The following is a 20,635-nucleotide window of genomic DNA, read 5'->3' on the forward strand; positions in this document are numbered from 1 at the left end:
TATAATAATACAGCATTATTATTGTAATATTATAATAATAGCTACGATCGCCTCTAACTCTATCTAACTACCTGCCCGCCACTTCGAGCCCGGAGCTCGCAATATTTGGTAGAAAGCTTTCTTGCTAATCGTTCCCCTTTTGACTCGATCTAAAAGTCAGACAACGGTGAAAAACTGTTGTGCCGGATGTAGAAAAAAAAACGGGCTTAGAGGAACGCCAGGAGAGGAGGGTTTTTTGTTCTCGTTTCCCTTCTTTTATACATCTCATTGCTCGTTTCGTTTCTCCCTAGAGACACCCCCGCACACGCGTGTGTAGATAGAAAATCCTCGATTTCATAAGTTTCGTCCTTTTATTTTTCGCTGTTCTTTCTCTCTCTTTTTTGTTCGTTCCTCTCGCTTATCGTTCTCCTCCAGTCCCATTGTCTACTCGTCGTTTTTCATTTTTCTTCCCTTTCCATTTAGTAACACGTTATTCGTTTCGTTTCGATATAATAAATTAATTTACACTCTATCTATTTCGTATCCCGTCGTGTAACAAGCTCCTACTCGTTTACTCGCTCCTTACGTTCTCTCTTTCTCTCTCTCTCTCTCTCTCTCTCGCTCATGCTCTTCCTTCTCGCGCGGGCGGTCTCTCTGTGTATGTGTGTGTGTGTGTGTTTTTTTTCTTTTTTATTAAATCTTGGTTTACAATGAACCCGCCGTTTGATTTCTTTTAATATTATTATTTTTTTTTCTTGTTCCTAAGACTCCGCACACGAGCCGCACAGTGTGGTTTTTTCGGCCCGTTTCCCAATCCCGTTAGTGGCAACTATACACATACAAAATCTATTCGAAATCCGAATAACCGAAAAACAAACGCAGTGATATTTAAACTGGCTACAACGCAAAAACAATTATATTTCTCTTAACTAGAAGATCAAAATTTGGCTCGAGTTTCGCAATATTACATACCGACGTAAAAATATATTATAATTATTTTTTCCAGCATATCCCTTGTCTAGTGGATTTGTCTGAAAAAGGCACAATTCTAAAAAAAATATCTGTATTCACTGTACAATTAAAACTGATATTCGATTCGTAGTAACTGTACTCATAAATATAAATCCTCTAAAAAGTACTATGTTCCTTTCGTTCATTGTTACAATAATTACATATTATCCTGAAAAGGTTTTGTTTCCTTTTTAGAAATAAAGCTTCTCATTTCTATTTTATTTTCACTTCTCAATTGTTTTTTTTTTTGTTCCTTTTGTTAATCTTGCTTCCTTTAATGTTCGCGTCTTTTTTGCGTTTACTTTTAAAATATTCGTCCGTGATTTAAAAAAAAAATAAAAAAAAAGGAAAAGAGAATCGCGAAGTGTACTCGTAAAAAGTAGATAAAAATCTCCGCGTGGCAATACATACATACAATATATGTGCCTGGCTTGGAATGTCTGAACAAAAACAGAAGAAAACAAAAAGAAATAATTATTGTGTGATGAGAGTGCAGTTCATGGATGGGGTGGTGTGCGCTGTTAAGGAAGAGTTTGTCCTCAGCATCTTCGCGGAGGGGTGGGGAAAAAAACACTGATCGATGCCCTCTTCTTTTGCAGCTCAGCCACCGGCCAGCCAGCTGGCACAAGTCCGGTAGGTACTGATTACAATCAACTGAATCTGAATGCTTTTTTTTTGTTTTCTTTATCAACTCTAGCATTTGGAAGTGCTTTTGTTTCTCTGTATATTATTATTATTATTATTTCTTGGGAAGAATTCTCCTTTGTATATTTCTGAGCAGCGTTTCTTTTATAGTTTACAGTATTTTTTTTTTGTTAAAATATTTATTCACACTCTCAAGCGTTCAGCTTCGACTTATCGTCTCCTTAGTAAATGTAATACCTAAAGTTAATCCTGGAAGCCTATCAGCTTGACACTAAACTGTCCGTCGCAGAATATCAATTTTTTTTTGTCACTGTCGTAATGATGTGTTGGCGGTTACAGCGTATGGAGCCGTGCTGGTGCCGAACAATGTAGATGACACGAGCACTCGTACCCCCTTTCTTATGACAACATTCATTCTCTAACCGTTGGAAAATATTAACTACTTTCACCTATTTATCTGGTGGATAAAATGTATAAAAGATGGCTGGCAAGTCAATTATCATGAGGAAGAATCTTATCTGACTTTATGTAATGTATTTAGTCTCATCTATTCTTCATTAATATAATCCTTCGTATCAACAGGTGTGGCTCTCCTAACTCACATAACCCTCGGTGTAATCGTATCTGAAATACCACAATTCCAAATTTATATAACATTTTTCCGAACGTTCGTATTCTTTTTTTTTTATCTCAGACTTATCGGTGTACAGGCGCACTGACACTTCGAATGGTTAATGAATATTGTTCATACCTAAAAACCATAGCCTACTTAGGCTGCTGAGCTTGGTATTGTTGATAGGAGTCATCAGGAGATGCCGCGTTACTTGTCTGTTCAGAATCACCCAATGGCATGGTATGAATAATGCTAGGAGGGTAAGTAGTGTAAGGATAGGGATGCGGGCTTGCTGCTATGTACTGGAAAACGCAATATTTAAAGAGATATTGATTTGAAGCGACAAATGACGTCTAGATGCAAAACACGTCGGAGAAAGGGTGATACTTACGGAACCAGTGCCAAGATGTAATGTAGACATTTGTGTAGTAAGTTGAGGAATCATACTGTACTGCGGGTTGCTAGGATCAGCTGATGGCATCATCTGTAAAATTGCGTTCACATTAAGTTCCTATGTTTGAATATGTTTGTCGTCCGTATTACTATCAGTATTAACCCTCTAGTCTCGGGGGACCATATTCGGGACGTAAAGTTCGTGGTGAAGTCTACGAGACTCCTGAACTTTTAGATTATATATATATATAGTGATTATATATATATAATCACAATATATACAACACATTATATACAAGATTCTTGACAATTCTCTTTCCTGTTTCAATTTAGGTATCCATTTTCTTAATAAATACCACAGAGTAAAGAGGTGCGTTGTATTAATTTCTTACATTTAATTGAAACTGATGCAACTACAGAAAAGAAAAGAGTAAGACAAATAGAACGTATACATTTACAAAATAAATCTTTGTAAAGAAAAGTTGCAAATGCAAACATAAAGTTTCTATAAAGGAAAACAGCATTTATGAAGTACGACGGAAGAATGATACACCGCTTCGAATAAATGAGAAATATAAAAATATGCTAACTAAGCAGATAGAGGAAAAAGAAAACAACAACAAAAATTTGTACAAAAACTCACGTCGACCTGTTGCATGTGTGGAGGGGCAGTCTGCACCAAATATGGAGTGACCCATGGGGTTCCTGGTACACTGTAGCCAGGTAAAGCTTGGCCATAATGACGACTATATTGTGTTAAAGTAGCTGCAGGTAGCATATGAGTCGTTGCAACCCCATTTTGACCAACGCCACTTGTATCGTAATTCAGTGTCATGTTCTATAAAAGTACACATTACAACTAGTAAGACTATGTAATATGTATTATATACGATCCTACATTTCCTGTAACAAAGTCAATTACCTCTCCAGTTTCTCTCCATATTGTACTTTTGTATAATGATTTTTTCTTGTTACCACCATCAGCAAATTTCACCAATAGAGGGTCTTTAGCCCCTTGCAGTGCTTTTCCATTAAACATCTGGATTATCTGTTCACATTTTTCTTTGGACTCCATTCTGGGGAGGAAATATAAGTTACTTGAAACGTCAAATATTCGAGATGTAACTGTGTCTAGACTGCGGATTTTATGCATTTATAGCACACACACACGAGTGTCAAATATAATAAAAAAAAACTGGTGAATATTTTATTAAATTTTAATACAAATCGACAATGTAAATATTCAGTCAGCTCTGGCGATATTATAAAAGGATCTTTAAAAAAATATCTCAATTCGCATAAACATCCGTAGCCTATTAATATCAGTAATCAGTGCAATACTAGTAACAAATGCAAACAATGCTAACCTTGCAAATCCAACACCTTTACTTTGTCCAGCAGTATCACGTAATATACGCGTTGAAATGACTTGCCCATACTGAGCGAGTAAAGTCTCAACATCACTTTCTTTGAAGCTCAGTGGTAGGTTTGCAATATATAAATTGGTGGGGTCCTGCTCCTGTTGCTGAGAAGAGAGTAAAAATACTATGCAACTTATTGTAATACATTCCCTCGATGTGTATATATGTATTCATATAAATATAAATTTCAAAAAAGTCATATCTATCATTTTAACATTCATGACTGAGATATAGATAATATTTGCATGTTTCTGCGTAACTATGAATGAAGACGAACGAATGCACAGACGATACCACTACAATGATAAATTAGTAAATATCACAAGAAGTTTTTTTAATGTTTCAATTACAAGATAAACCATCGGTATTATGTCACACTTTTATATGTTTATCATACGATTCAAACTAATTGGATTCGAATGTTAATTAGAGTCCCTTACGTGCCATAAATCCACTACGAATGTTAAAATGATAACTCAAAATTAAATTTTTAGACCAATACTATAAAATGCAAGAAATTTGGAAAACTAAAATTTACATAGTATTTAAAACAAATCTCTCATTAATACTTTCTGATTGTCAAAAAATTACGTATATCTCTACAAGGTACTACTCAAAGGACCATTGAACTATGACGATTATTTTAATCTAATTTTGAGTATACCAATGGACAAATATTGAAAAAGATTTATTATGAATCAAGATAATAATATTGTTCTTAATATTGAGAGGCGTCATGCTTCAGGGCATTACGTTACCACATACTGGTGGTTCTCCAAATCTGCTTTGTGGATGCTTGTGATTTAGTCAAATTTAAATGTATCCTGCGTTTATGTGCAAAGCATGCTCACACGTAAAATACACTGTGTTTTTCGTAAAACTTCTTTTACCAAATCAAACAAAATCATTAATTATGATCTACATGTGTCTATAACATTCACTATTCAACAGTACATGTTACTGATTCAAAAACAATAATTGACAAACAAGTAATAAATCTACAAAAAGTCATGGTAGTGAATATCGCCTGTGCAATCATTCCTTATTCAATGCGAATAATAAAATAAAAGATATATATTATAATAAGAGCGTCAGGTATAGACTTCTTTCTGTGGAGTGTAATTAAATATATTTGTAAGTTTAAATCTTCTTTCTCACAATTGACGTAATACAAAAATTTCAGGAAGGAACATTCACAATTTTTTGCACTTGTACTGTTTCTTTAGGATTCTCTGTGTTTATTTTAACGATCATATATATGCTTATGTCACAAATCACAAGTACGTAACGCAAACCATCTAATCACGTTTTACTAGACAATATCGAGAGTAACCATTCAAAGCGGTAATATAGTTCCAATCACATATGACACGTCATTGGATACAAGCATGATAAAAAGCACAGGCATGTTCACATATATACAGTTATATCATAAGACAGAAAATTAAAGTGAGCTACATTATCTCACAATATCGCAGAAAACACATTGTATGTAAGATATATGCACATACATATACATGTGTTCATGCTTAAGTTCTCTTTGCTTAATGATTCTCATACATAAAGAACAAAAAGGAAAAGATACATATATATATATACATACATACATACGTATATGTATATATATGTATATTATATATATATACATACATACATACGTATATGTATATATATATACACATTAAACTTAACTCTAACTTGAATTCAATATTTATGCACCCTCAAGCATATTTTGAGATCCACCATTTCTCTCAAAAAATCAATCAACTCTACAGTTACTTGAATATACTTATACTTTACGACAATTTACTTCAATCTTGCGAATGCATTAAAACAAAAACATAAATAATGAAAATATTATGATATAAGCCAAGCTGATGGCATTATATATGTATATATATATTTATTAAAATATTATATACATATGCACACATATATGTACACATATGAATATATATACATATGTGTGTGTGTGTCTTTTTCGTGTGATAAAACCATAATATATCTTAATGACTTTATATTCTTAATAAAATGATTCACATCTTGATCAAGTGCGAATGTGTATAAAGGATTTTACGTTGCATCTGTTTATGAATATTCTCAAATACGTTAACAAGTACATGACAGGAAATTGTAAAGTATAGTAGCAAATGAAATTATTTATAACTGTTCATATCTACCACTAAAGTGCTACAACCACTGCAAACTGAAAACTTTCCGAAACTCCCAAATACACATCCAACTTTGCTTTGGTGTGCTGGTTAAACTTTATTATTTAAGCCAAGTGTGTCAATCAGAGCCAACCAACACCCCACGAATAAGATAGCACCTGATCTTCACATAGCACCACTAACTGGTAAGTAAGTACCATGTACCCTGAGGACAGTTAATAACGGGTACATTATTTAGTTGTATCATATCACATGCGACTGACATCATCACAGCTGCTGATGGCACCCCGTGCTTTTACCGCGGCCAGATTAGAAGAACCATTCCAAGTTAGTTTTCTGGATAATAAATGTAGGCAGGAGCCAATCATTTCTTTTTGCAGTATGCGTATGTAGGTATAAAAAAAAAAAAAAAAAAAAAAAAAAAAAGTAACAGTCAAATGAGATTCCAACAAATAAAGGTAAGCCATCCTTTGTGATATTTATTATACCACGACATAGGGCACACAACCTATACTGTATTTATACGCGAACGTTTACTACTACTGTCATATCTCAAAGCGATCGATTTTAATAATATACTCTGCGGAATTTTGATAGTATGACAATGAACTGCCAAATTCTTTTACACAGGACATAGACACAGATATGTGAGTACATTAGATCGTTTGCTAAAGGCTTCAATTAGTGCTGAAATGAATGCATTTTTTTCAAACATGAATTATAAATGTGTTGACACAGCAGTATCAGCAATTTGTGGCCGAGGTATAGCAACAAGCGTCAATAGTTTGGTAGATACGTAAGACAGAATGATAGACAGAACTGGTGAATACTAGAGATTGTCAGACAAGTGAGACAGGTTCCAAAAGGAAAAGTTTCATATTGTTTCATTCAAAGAGGTCTTTCTTATTGTACCTATTTTAAACGGTGCATAATTGCCTGTCACTATATTTTCACTGTTAGTAAAATATTTCACTTAAGTGTAGTATAAATTCACGTCCGAAATGACACTTTAAAAATATAAATACTTACGTTATAAAACTATATCTGAGATATTAAATTCTAATCTATTTAATTTTTATTATCAATGAAAATATAGTTTCTACTCGAAACCACCCCTCTAGTAATAGTACTTTTCCTTTTTAAAGGGACTCTATTATTTAATTGGTTTATTACATTCGTAATTAGCCTTTCTCACTTGTCGTTACATCCAAATACTTCCAATTTTTTAAATAATCTTTACGAAACTGGTAATCTTGCTTTAATCAGATATCACTATACTAAAAACAGATTTCCTACATAACGCAATAGTTATGAAATACTAAGTTTTTGTCCAGATATAAATTCTAAGCATGTCTAGAGGGGCTGAGAGCAGAGCAATGATGCCATTGGGATGATGCCATGCTTGTCTTTTTTTAACTTTACTTGAAAGCGGATAATCTAACAGATTTTTTACGCTTTTTTATGGTAGCCTGATTTGTTGGAACTGACTTTTGTTTTTACAGTGATTACAGAATAATCATATGTAACTATATTTCGTTATGTAATTATTCAAGCTAATTGAAATTGTATATTATTACTTTCGTATTTAACATTTTATAAGATTCTATTCTACCATAAAATGCTATGAATTGCTACATTACTGTTTCGCCGAAAATATACTTGAGAAGTGAATTAAAGAAACTGGGGCAACACGACTGATAATTGTTCTTTTTCTTTAGAACTGCGAGTAGATAATAGAAGACAACCATGGCATCCACTGTGATTGAACTTTCAGTACTTTCTTATCCAACGTTGTATGATAAATAGTCTATCGAAATACTGTATATACGTCTGTATGTCACAGTAGTACTGGAATAAGAATTTCTCTCACATTAATGGCATTTAATAATCATGTATCGATGGGGGTGTAAAGGGTATGTGAAAGTATGCGAAAACAGGAGGAGCACAGATGGACACAGAACAGGGTTAGAAGACTTAAGAGAAGAGAAACGAAGTAAAAAAAAACAGAAAACAAAAGAATGTGGAAAGAAAGAAACAGAGAGAGAAACAGAGAGAAAGAGAAAGAGAGGAGAGACAGAAAGAAAGGGGAAACAGAAAGAGAAAGAGAAGAAAGGTTTACTGTTACTCTGGTATTACTGTACTTGCATGCACAACCAACGTACACTGGGCAGTCTACGGAGCAACCAGATACCCACTTTCGCCATCTGCGCTTGGATGCCCTTGGCGACCAGTGCTTTCACAGCACCCTCTGCCGCCACTGGTGACTCAAAGTCTACAAATCCATAACCTGCAACACACAATTGAAATGCACATTAAGAGACGTGATTATTACTTATTAGACGTGAAACATAAAGGTATAACTGACAGTTATATCCCTATGTAAAACTGTGTCATCGAACCTGAACTTTACAAAGCAAAAACACAGTGCAAAGTTTGAAAAAGTACCTTTACATTTATTCGTGTTTTTATCCAAAATTGCCTTTGTAGAGGTGATTGTTCCATATCTGCAAAAACACAATGTATTAGAAACATTATTCTCCCTCTATGTTGGAAAGAACTTGTAATTCCTCTTGTATGTTTTGTGTTACACGAGTGACTTACTGAGAACACATGTTAACGAGGTCCTTGTCAGTTGTATTTTGGTTGAGGCCACGGATATACAAATTTGTTTTCGACAGTTGTTCTGCCTGCTGTCCTTGTATAGCATTATTGCTAAGACTTGTGCTCATTGTCCCACTTTGGCTACCAGTAGCACTGCTACAACTACTGTTGGTGTTAGCTGGGGAAGAGGCTGCAGGCACCCGCTGTCCTCCATACTGTAAAATACAAAAAATATTAAATGTATACGTGACTTTACAATTGTTTATAATAAACATTGTATTTTTGTCAAGCCAGCTTTGATAGAAAATTTTCTTTAGTAGTAGTATTTACAATAAATAAACAATTACTAATTAACTTCAATTAATTGATAAGCAATTTTAAAGCATGGTTATTACATTTGTTAATTAATTAATATACTACAAAAATCGATAGGTTGGACTTCTGAAGGTAAAAACACACCCACCCATGTGTCACAAGATGTATAGTTAGTACTAGCCCCGCCCGAAAACAGGGGTTAAAATCATCATGGTATAATACGCGACGATCTCCCTTTATTTATCATTCCTTCTAAATGAGCATACTGTTATGATATGACATTACTATCAAAATAATATTCGACCAGTCAGCAATAATCTATCCTCTACGTTCGAGCCGGCCAATTCGAATAACGAAGATGAGCAAATGGATAAGTATGTTCTGTTTCGTTTCATTTAAAACAGACATGTACTCCCACAGATCAATAAGGAAGCTTCGTGTCAAATCAAGGGGACATAGAATCCTCCATAAAAGATCAAGTGGGAAGAGAACTTTAACAAGATCGCGCATCGTGCGTGAACAGTATGCCGCGTTGTCATGGCCCCACCCGATTCGCGAAGAAGGGGGGCTTAACCCTCTCGTTGCGCAAAATCTACCGAGCTTTTTCACTGATTATCTACTTCTAACAAAACTACAATTCTCCCGTCAAACCTGTAATCGTTCCCATCATAAATTACATAAACTCGAAAGAATAGGTACTTTAAAATGTCCTATTGTTTGTCTCCAGTATTTCATATGGGTATATTTCTCGTGCCTTTCAAAACAATAATTAATATGGTCCACGATTGTCTATACTGCAACGTACACATAGATAGTATAACAAATACAGTGACCTCCTTGAGACCCATTCGAGTGACCGGTTAACGCCACTACAATTCCCGGTATATTTCAACCAATCAAGCCCTCGTTGTCGTAAAAATATCTCCAACTTATAGAAACGTACATTTTCTAAACATATAAAGCAATAACCTCATTAGAGCCAACTCATTATATGCGTTCCATAGCTTTCAAAAATGGGTCCGCTGTCTAAACATAAAACTACCATCTATCGTCAGCCCATCAGGAATAGCCAAACCCACCACCAGATTAACCATAGTCGTTCAACTGTTGACATTCTAAAAAAAACACTCAAGATCTTTATCGCCCACCACCTTACGTTTCACAAATTCACGCACATTCGTCCCAGCGACAATACATTACCGGTATACGTACGTCACTTATGAGACAGTCATGGGACTTCAATGATGTTTCAGTTTTAAAAGGTTTAAACCGTTCGAAAGTACCAGACGAAACTGAATCTGAACCCCGCGGATTCGTTTCGCGGACCAACACGAAAAAACGAGATAGAAAAGACGACTTACCGACGCGTGTTGTGCGTAGGTGGCGGTGGCGTAAGGATTCGCCGCAGGCGGTAGTTGCTGTGCTCCGACGGGCATCTGGCCGGCCGCCGCAGCCGCGGCCGCTGCGCTTGGGTACCGCGTGTACGGCGGATATGCGGCTGCCGCCGCCGCCGCGGCCGCAGCCGCGTGAGAGGGTGGCCCCGCGCCCCAGGCGGCGGCACCGCTCGCACGATACTGTACCGGGTTCCCGCCTCGTGGACCGCCGCCGGTATTCCCCTTCAATCCGTGCCCGCCACCGCCGCCACCTCCGCCGCCGCCACTCGTTGGACCGACGCCGACGCCACCGCCACCGCCGCCGCCTCCGCCGCCGCCGCCGCCACCCCCGGCGCCACCGGCGTTACCATTGTTAGCACCCACGTACGTTGGTCTCGGACCGTTCGTACCCTGAAATATCAAAAGAGTAAACGTGTTATTTCATCGTTCGGATCGGCACGAAACGACGCGGTATTACGTTATACATGCTACATATTGAAAACGTTAATTCAGTAAATGTATATGTATATATTTCCTAGTAATGAATACATTTACTAGAAACAGTATACGTTCTTATATTCGGGTTAAACTTCTAAAATCGTACGTGACGTAATGCATACGTTCACTACTATGTGTATACATTTAATAAACTTCACGGTTTTACTGTGACATACACACACGCCAAACGAACAAATCACAGAAACGCGAAGGGGTGTTTTTAAAAAGTGTTCTACCACTTGGTAAATTTATTCCAAATAGTGAAATAAATGTTAAATCAAATGTTAATTTGGCATACATTTCAGTAATTCCAAATAACAAGTGGTAGAAGGCTCTTCTCCTACGCCACTTTTTCTCCTAGTGGAAGCCGAGTTTGCTCAATGAGGGAACATAGCCAAACGGACCTTTATTCCCTACTAATCAAACAATATTAGGAAAACAAAGTTACAATCTGGTTATATCGAGATTTCGATCGCAATACTATGTGTAAATCACTTTATGTAGCACAAATTAGGCAGTCTAAATTTAGCAAGTGTATACCGACTGCAGTGCAGTTAATTGAATGTGCAGTCACGCGAAGTACAACATTTCCCAACGCGACGGAGACCAGCGACGACGTGACGAGACGTATATATACAATTCGTCCAGAGGAACGATGAGTAACCAAGCGATAAACCGTATGAGGCGTTCGGGGACAATTTATATTGCCTTGAGAACTTCTGGGCCAGGACGAATGGCCGTACGGCCATGACAAAAGAAACGAAAACGATGACAGTTTCCAATGTTAATCATCACCTAATCTACAGGGTGATACGCATAACTTCCCCAGCACCGATAAATTCATAGAAATGTGATTGTACACTGACGAGCAAACTCGGCTTCCGCCAGTAATATAATTGAATATCGAACCACTTCCCGCCCTTTTTCAACGAGGACCAATATTATCGAATTACTTTTAATAAACATTGACAACAAATATCATTATTGCCACACCAAATATATTCGAAACATTAAATCCGTCTTACCCTTCACAAAAAATAATCAGAGTCCCCGAATACGAGATTGAGTAATCTGTTATGTCAAGTAAATAATCTTATCGGTAATTACCGAAAGTTCCACCAAGACTGACACTGAACTTCAAACGGAATTCAATATTATTTTTAGGCGAGACTTGCAAGATACCGAGTGTTCCCTTATCGAAAATTTCACCTTGATTGTATCGACGCCCGGATAAAAAGAGAGGGTCAATTCGTTATCAGGGGAGAGAATCATCGAAGTCTATCGCTCGACGTTCCTCGCGTTCTAATAATAATTATATTCATAAATCCACGGGAAGACGGCGTTCCGTTGCATCAACACGAAATATATTCTTGAAATAATAATCGTCCGGGGGAGACTCGACGCAGTTTATCGAACTTTTTTTCGTTGGCTATCTTCAAAGATACCTATATGTATGGTCCCGCGGAGAAGACGCAGCCAGTCGCTGAAATTATGATGCATAGACACGCGATATACGCGATATACGTAAGGGGATGGGGGTGGGGGGACAATAATTTTCTTGTCAGAATAATCAAAGAGTCACGGGACTCATCCTGTGGTCGGGTTGATTGCCGTGCAAAAAAAAGAATAAATCCGCGACGAACGCTTCCCTCGTGATCCCCGCGAAAGGACTTTCTCGTGTCGGCCGCCTCTGCATCGGACGTCGTGGCTCTCGCAGGACAAGACGCCTTTTCCAGGACTTTTCAGCGGTTGCACATTCCGTGCCACTTTAGAAAGGCCCGCCGCCGCCTTCCTCCCCACCCCTTTCGTCGATTTGCATTTTTGGCATAACTGTGATAACGCTGTTTACCGTTTGCCGAGAGAAAGAGAGAGACAGATGGCGTCCGAAGCGCAGAGGCAAAAGGAAGACAGAAAGAGAGAGTAGCCCTCCACCCCCCCACCACCCTATGGCGGCGGTTGATTCTGAAAGTCACGACTGTTAATCACGTATCACACGGATACTCGAACCTTGTCACTTCCTGCACACCAGTTTTCGATCTACTTCTTTCCTTGATAACCAGGGGAGAAGGAGGACTAAGAAGGATTTGGTTTTGTCGCCTGCATCGAATGTATACTACATTGAATTGTATAATATAGTAATAAACGTGATACCACAGACGAGGTATAGGAGTAGACATTTCATTTTCTGGGGTTACGTACCCCATTTCCATTTTAGTGTCACTACCCATCGCAGATTCACAAATTGATCCTCTATCGATCTATGATACAAAGAATAGGTCATTCCGTTAAAAAAAATCACGATGACCTTGAGATCTCAGAAATGCCTTTACCCACAAAAAAGCGCGTACCTTATAAGATGTGCCAAAATTTCCATAAAATGTACCCCGCTAAGTCATTATTCGAGGTGATCAAGTTAGTTGATACACCCTGTATATGTACTGAACGTTCATACAGAGGTGCATCAAAGTACGCAGCAGAAACCTTATCTCTGTATGCCCTTGAACTTGCAAACAGAAAATGATGAATAACACTAATTCTTACGGGCCTGGAACGTTATCAGTCCGAGGTCCCGTGACTCATAGGGCCAACAAGAATCGTGGCACGTCCAACAGAAACACGCAGCAAAACACGATCCGACACGGGGATTTCCACCCGAGGCTTTCGAATCGTCTTATTCCCATCGCTAGATACGGTGCACGTTACAATGATGCGCAGACGTGGTAAGCAGGAAGTGGCATCCGGTCGGTACATCACGATACCCATTTCACACGTCGTTCTCTATTTCGCAGTGACCAACGGCCATACGTTGTCTGCATGCCGTTCAATTGAACCGGCGCGGCGGCTGGCGGCGTCTACGGTCAAATCGTTCGACTCGTTATTGTGCCGTTAGGAGCTTCTGCGACACGTCAGCCCCCTTATTGTGCCTGACCGATGATGCCGATTCTCCTGTCTTAAGGAGGTAGGGGAGACCGGGGTAGATTGTAACAAAAAAAGTTTTCAAAAGTTTTGTACAGCTGGAATGACAATCCTAGGCTGTCTTTTACACCTTGGATGCTGAACACCTGACAACATTTATCTAAAGATAAATAGAATTGAATTTGGAAGCATGTATCTTTGGAGATATCTTAAAAGTTACCTTGTCCCAACCGTTGTTCCGTCAGGCTCGAAAAGGTTAAAGGACAAATGGCGCGATGAAGATAGAAACCCCTGTAATTTACATACAATTACAAAGCAGATCACGCCGTACCATCAGAGATTCAACGTGACCTTGATCCTGTAATCGTTGGACCAAACACCCGTTGTACACGTAATTATTAACGAGGCAAAAATACAGTACAGGTTACAAGAACCACCCACTGAGTCTCGATTTAATATCGAAGTACAGAGGAACTTCGTGACTGACGTAACGAGTCTATAAACAGACGAACTTACCGGAAATCTTAACGAGACTGCAATGTACCGAGGCGGATAATTACGTTCTAAGGTCCTGTGATTTTAGCGACCTCTATGTTATGAAAACGGTAAATCTACGGGGTGGGTAGTGACACTAAAATGGAAATGGAGCGCAGGGCCACCGAAAAGTGGGCCGAAAAAATACATTAAATTAAATGTCTACTCCTATACATCGTCTATGATTTTACCAACTGGTGAACAGAGACGTTACGACGTCCGTCGACGTCGGAACATCTCGTGGAGTTTTAGCCCGGGTCAAGGGAAATGGCTCGTTAGACGTTCCTACTAGTCGAGAGCGCACATTATCGTAAATTTTCCGTGGAGTTCGCGGGGACCACTTCGAGACGAGCCGCGCGCCGAGTGCTTTCTTCGACTCGAGGAGAGGGATTATGTAGTGGTTTCGTCCCAGAGTGCCGCCGCTTTTCCCCTGGCATCCGGCTACCGGCCATCCACTGGCCACGGGAATAGTCCGTAGCTACCTATACCTACAACGTTGACTAGCTTCACGTCGAAATCAAATGGCAGGGGTCATAGAACCATACATATACGATCGTAGTAAAACTGGTTCGGTAAAATAAGAATTATTACTGCCAATTTTTGCATCGATAAATCGCAAAATATCCGATAACAGGAGCTCATGAAAGTACGAATGTACCCTCACGAGTAAACTCGACTTCCGGTAGGGACAAAAGTGACGTAGAAGAAAAGTCTCCCAGCACTTACTAAATTTATATCAAGTACAGAAATAAATGTTAAACCTAATATTAATTTGGCATATGGTTCAGTAACTCCCAAAACTAAATGGTACGAGGTCTTTCCCTTAGATCACTTTTTCCCCTAGCGGAAGCCAAGTTTACTCGGGAGGGTATTTACCCCCGATGTTATCTCTTTTGAACACCGATGGTTACGTTACACAAGATGTTTCAATAACGGAAGAAGTTCGAAACATAAAGCTACGGGGTGGTATAAAGAAAAAAATAAGTATTCGTGAATTCAGGTATTCCCTAATAAATCATGTTGCATAAAATATGAATATGCAATGGGGAAAACATAAAATGTTCGGGATAAGAAAAGATAAAAATCTATTTCGTCGGTTTTTAATCGATTAAACGTGGATATTCCAATTAATAAAATAATATCTTCGTCTTGAATTAGTGGACCACTTGACAGACAATTATGTAATCTCACTAACTGTTTATAGATTAGGATGGCACGCTTTGAAATGCTGGTGCTTTACACTATGTACTATTTTCGAATAAAATTCTACTTAACTCTGAATGTACAGGTGAAATTACCCACCGTATGTCCCCTCGGCGTTATGCAACACTCTATGACACGAAATAAAATGTATTTCGAGAGTACATCTGAAGTTTATTCGAACTTTCACCGATGTGTAGAGCAACGGGTATCTTTTTTCGTATAAATTTACAGGAACGTAAGAGTTCTCTAGTGCACCGACGACCGGACAAAAATAAAGGGTGAAGAGGCATTACACGCGCGCGCAGGGATCGGTGTGATTCTTTCTTGTTATCAGAGAGGCGTGACCGCGCGAGGTCACTGATAAACGATAACGGTGGGGGGGCCCTCTTTATCGAGGCGTCCAGCATACGTAAAACTACCAGCCGACTCTCGTAATCGCTTTCTAAAATGGAGTATGTTTTACCTTTTTATTTTTCTTCGCAAGTTTTATCACGTCCGATTTTTTTTACCGATTCCTCTGGGGCGATCGAATTGCACTTAACGCGCCGAGAAACGTTTCAGGGAACCGTACACTATGGAGAGCAACTGATATACAGGGTGTCTCGAAACTGTACTTACGAATTTAATCGGAGGAATTGTAATCTACACTGACGAAAGGTATCCAGAATGATTGCTACTGACGATACACATATGCAATAATTAATTACGTACTTGTCGATGAAGAACTTCCGACTAATTAGAATTCGAAGGTTCATCGATCCAGCGATCTGCGAATCCGGAAACTGGTTAGACGTTTGCCCATGAAATACGCGTGTTTCTTTGTGGTAATTTTAACAGAAAAACTGATCGATCCGAGTTTCACCGTTCTGCGCGTAAACACACACCGTATGCTTTTCAAAAGATTTCCGCCACTTGGATTTCTCAACATTCTTCTGTAATAATATTTGTCGTGATTAGAATTCCCGAGAATTACTTGGAGAGCAACTTAAACATTTCTGAAGAACTCTCTCGATGCCACACGGCTGCAATTCGAGACAATTTGCAAGATACTCCTCTCCGGCTAACCAGCGTGTATCAATGTGTAGGCCACACATGTTCGCAATGTATCAATACTGTCTAATGATGCCTTGTTATTCGGAGTACCACTGGCGTGTCCAGTTTTCAAACCGGTGCGGTGGTTTGGATCACGCTAATATCGTGTTTCGTCGGGCGGACACGTTTCCATACGATTCTATGAGTTTCGCGAGTTCTTTCACCTTCTGGCGATACCTCGGACTGTAGATATGCACGTCTTGAGTACTGGAATAAAGCCCTGGAAATCCACAATATCAAGCACACTCGAGCAGAAAATCGAGTACTTTCAACGTTCCAGGATAAAACTAACCTCCCGTAAGTAACTACAACGTTGACTACTCGAAGCGATCATTGAAATTGTCGAGTACTGTGAGTACCAAAACGAGGGAGCGAATTTTAAAATACACACCGGTAATATCTAGTACCTTGAATTCTCGGCTATTTAGTATTTCGATAGAACGATGAATACAGAGTACTTTGAAAAGATCGACGAGAACGCTGAGTACTCGAAGACAGAAAACTCAGTTCATATTTCAAATACATAGGGGACACAGTCTGTACACTTCGAGAAGTGACTATTAGCCGCGCAGGATGCGGTTTGGACCGGCGAGCGCGCTTTCTTTTATGTTAATGCATCCTAAAGCAGGACCTGACAGGGATCAGAATGCCCCACATACCACGCCAGGCCAAACAGCGTCTCGGTCCGTACGATCTTGCCATGAATGTTATGCTCTATTAGCGCGGGCAGACTCGCGTTACAAATACGCTATCATTTCTCGTTTTTTTTTTGTTGAACGGGCGGGTGCCTACCATCCTATCAGGCGCCGAGATGTTTTCTCTCGGAAGCGCCCCGCCTGAACGAGAACAACCAATCGTGCAATTAATTAATACTTTCGTTATACTTTCGACACTTCTACGTGTACAGAACGACAACACTCGGCCAGAGAAGGTTAAGACACAGACACACACAGCGCTACATAAATAACAACTTTCGTGAATTCCGTGGGTTCTTTGACTTGGAACGTTTTTTTGTTTCCAGAAAGAACGAAACGAGTGAAATTCCAGGATATCGAGATTAACTTGGAACCCTCTAATCGAGAGAGCACTGAAACGGCCAATCCAATTTCAATCATGAATGTTGGACATTTACAAGGAACACTTTTAAGTTACCCTCGCGGCTGTTCACTGCCACGAAGGGATACACACCGAACGGATGATCAGTATAAAATATATACTGCGGAGAATTCCGAAGACTACTCTATTAAATCCGCCAGTAGTAATTTACACTTTCATAAACGTTAATTACACTTTGGTTTTACGTGCATGATGCTCCGTAGAATTAACCGTTTACGACGAGGCATTCAGTATGTAATATATATGTGTAAGTGCGCAATGTCCATAAATTAAAGTCGTACTGCGTTCTCGATATTCGATATCGAATATACACCGCAGATAACGTCGAAAGGCACCGTTACGGCGCTAAAATTCTCATATGTAAGCGAACGAGCGAGCGAACGCGCACAGTCGAGTCCCGATGAAGCGCGCAGATAAAGTTCACCCGTGCGTTAGAACTGCAACACGATTTGATCCCGTTTGCTACTTCACGGCCAAGAGACATGCAGTCAGCGAACACGGTGGTAACAGATATAGACCGTATACAGGTACTCGAACTACTCTCACGCAGTGGCGGGGTTTCCCACTTTGGAATTCAATTTTCGATCCCCGAACATCACCGACCGATTAGACACGCGTTAACGCGTCGACAGCATCCAGCTATTATGCGTACTCGTAAACCCGAATATTGCTTGTAGCTTGTATCATCGACGAAATATATGAATAGACCTTTCATCCAATGTATTTTTTCTGTCCACTTTTCTAAGGCAACGTTGCTCCATTTCCATTTTAGTGTCACTACCCACCGTAGATTTACAGTTCGCATAACGTAGATGTCACTAAAATCACAGGCTTTTTAAAGTGTCGGTACTACAGTTTAGGTGGACCACCAACTCCCATAAGATGAAAGGTCTATTCTTATACCTCGTCGATGCTTGGATTGAAAGAACGCTGGAACCTGCTCGTGTCCTCTGTATTATTATGTTACGGGAAACCGTTTCTATTACAATATTTAAAACACGTTAGACAACGAGGCAATTAACGTGAAAATATAATTCAAGGAAACGAGAAGCGACAGTTTCGAAGGTTGTCGATAGGACGAACCGAAAGTTCAAAAACGCGCTCGATATCTCCCATCGGGTGTCTCCCCCTCCCAACCGATACGCCGCCAATGGTTGTGTTTCACGCGACGCTGGCGTGCATGTGCCTAGCGATGGGACCAATACTCTCTCCGGCGTGTGGATGCATTCACACGACGGACACCGAGAGAGAAGAAAGTCGCCGTTTCTCACGCGAATGCCAAACAATACACACGCCTGTCAATTACGTGAACTAATGTTCCTATCCGCGCGAAAACCGTTATTTTTGAAAACGCGCTGAAATCGAGACAGAGAGAATGCGAAGTGAACTAACCTCAATGCAGGCCACTGTATATTCTCTATACATTTTATCCTCGAGTTGAACGATTCGTTGTTTACCGCAGAGACAATAAGGTGAACAGGCACAGGTCACCTCGATTTGGTGTGATCGGGCATACGCCAATAAAGAAGGAAATTGACGAACATCAATTATTCACCAGCATTCCTTCGTAAAGGATAAATTGGATCGGTCCCATCGCTGCGTAGCTGAACGTCAACGGACGTGTGTGGATACGCATGCGCATGCCGCCTTAATGGACGAGGGGAGAAAGGAGAGGGGGAAAAAGAAAAGTGGCGCGAGGGGGCAGGTAAGAGGGAACCAGTCGTCGGGCTCGCTCATCCCTCCGCAAAAGAGTTCCTCTTTGCCGGCGCATACCGGACATTCCGTTTCTTCACCTTGAGAAGATACGTACGTACGCCACGGCACTCACGCAACATACTGACACCGGCCGGTCTTTCGGTGGGATCATTTAGCGTTGGCGATACATTTGAATTGTATCGATTGTACTTCGAATCGATACGTATTGAAATCCAGGATATCGATACACATGTACAATATATAGGGAATATAAATATATCGATATTATCAGTACCTATACTTGTAATTGAATTAGAATAAAATCCAAAAATGAAAATAAATCATTTATTTAAGCAAATATTTACTAAGGCAGATTCTCAAGGTAACAGTGTGGAAAAAAAATCGACCAATCGCGAACTTTATGGGAAACTTGCGGATTGATCCATTTTGTATCGAAATTTCGATATTTATAGGTTAAGTATCGATACTGGTATATTCTACAACCGCCAATTTCACGACAGAGATAACCAAAGAAAAAATGTCCCCTCGCGAGCAAACTCGGCTTCCACTAGAGGAAAAAGTAACGTAGGAGAAAAGTCTCCTACCACTTGATAAATTTATTCCAGGTACTGAAATAAATGTTAAATTGAATGATAATTTGGCATAAATTTCAATAATTCCCAACACCAAGTGGTAGAAAGTCTTTTCCGTACATCACTTTTTCCCCTAGTGGAAGCAAAGTTTGCTCGTGAGTGTACATTTCTGTGATTCAAATCATGATGCCCGTAACACGTTTTGTCGACTCTGATCTTGAAGCATCCCAATTTTAGCGACGTATAAAGCCCTAGGAGGTTCTAAGCGTTTCGTCGCGTTTCTCAATAAACGGATTATCGATTTCGATTGTCGATTTTAGACTATCGCAGCTCGACAGAGAGTAGGTAATGCGAATAAGGGGAATCAACGCGAAAATTTGACGGGGGATGCCTGGAAAGTTCGCGAACAAAATTACAACGACGTGCACGCATCCTGTCAGAGGCCTTATGTTTTCGGGAACAGTCG

At 39.4% G+C, this 20,635-nt stretch overlaps 1 protein-coding gene across 3 annotated transcripts in view; it reads right to left on the minus strand.

Moving 5' to 3' along the window:
- Positions 1–1,278: 1,278 nt before the first annotated feature.
- The window catches only part of LOC107187910 (protein alan shepard-like), a 36,381-nt gene continuing 17,024 nt past the window's right edge, over positions 1,279–20,635 (minus strand). The window contains exons 2-12 of one of the 3 annotated variants that reach the window (XM_015576109.1): positions 10,511–10,933; positions 8,835–9,049; positions 8,679–8,737; positions 8,429–8,520; positions 5,873–5,878; positions 4,009–4,166; positions 3,564–3,717; positions 3,285–3,479; positions 2,640–2,732; positions 2,387–2,550; positions 1,279–2,259 (exon numbers count right to left, since the gene is read on the minus strand). In XM_015576109.1, coding sequence (XP_015431595.1) covers positions 2,401–2,550; positions 2,640–2,732; positions 3,285–3,479; positions 3,564–3,717; positions 4,009–4,166; positions 5,873–5,878; positions 8,429–8,520; positions 8,679–8,737; positions 8,835–9,049; positions 10,511–10,933 — 1,545 coding nt within the window. In that variant the 3' untranslated portion in view covers positions 1,279–2,259; positions 2,387–2,400. Of the gene's footprint in view, positions 2,260–2,386; positions 2,551–2,639; positions 2,733–3,284; positions 3,480–3,563; positions 3,718–4,008; positions 4,167–5,872; positions 5,879–8,395; positions 8,521–8,678; positions 8,738–8,834; positions 9,050–10,510; positions 10,934–20,635 lie in introns of all 3 variants that reach the window. The other 2 variants (XM_015576110.1, XM_015576108.1) reach the window with 2 other exon arrangements.

The sequence above is a fragment of the Dufourea novaeangliae genome, unplaced genomic scaffold, assembly GCF_001272555.1.
Source record: "Dufourea novaeangliae isolate 0120121106 unplaced genomic scaffold, ASM127255v1 scaffold112, whole genome shotgun sequence".
Lineage (NCBI taxonomy): Eukaryota > Metazoa > Arthropoda > Insecta > Hymenoptera > Halictidae > Dufourea > Dufourea novaeangliae.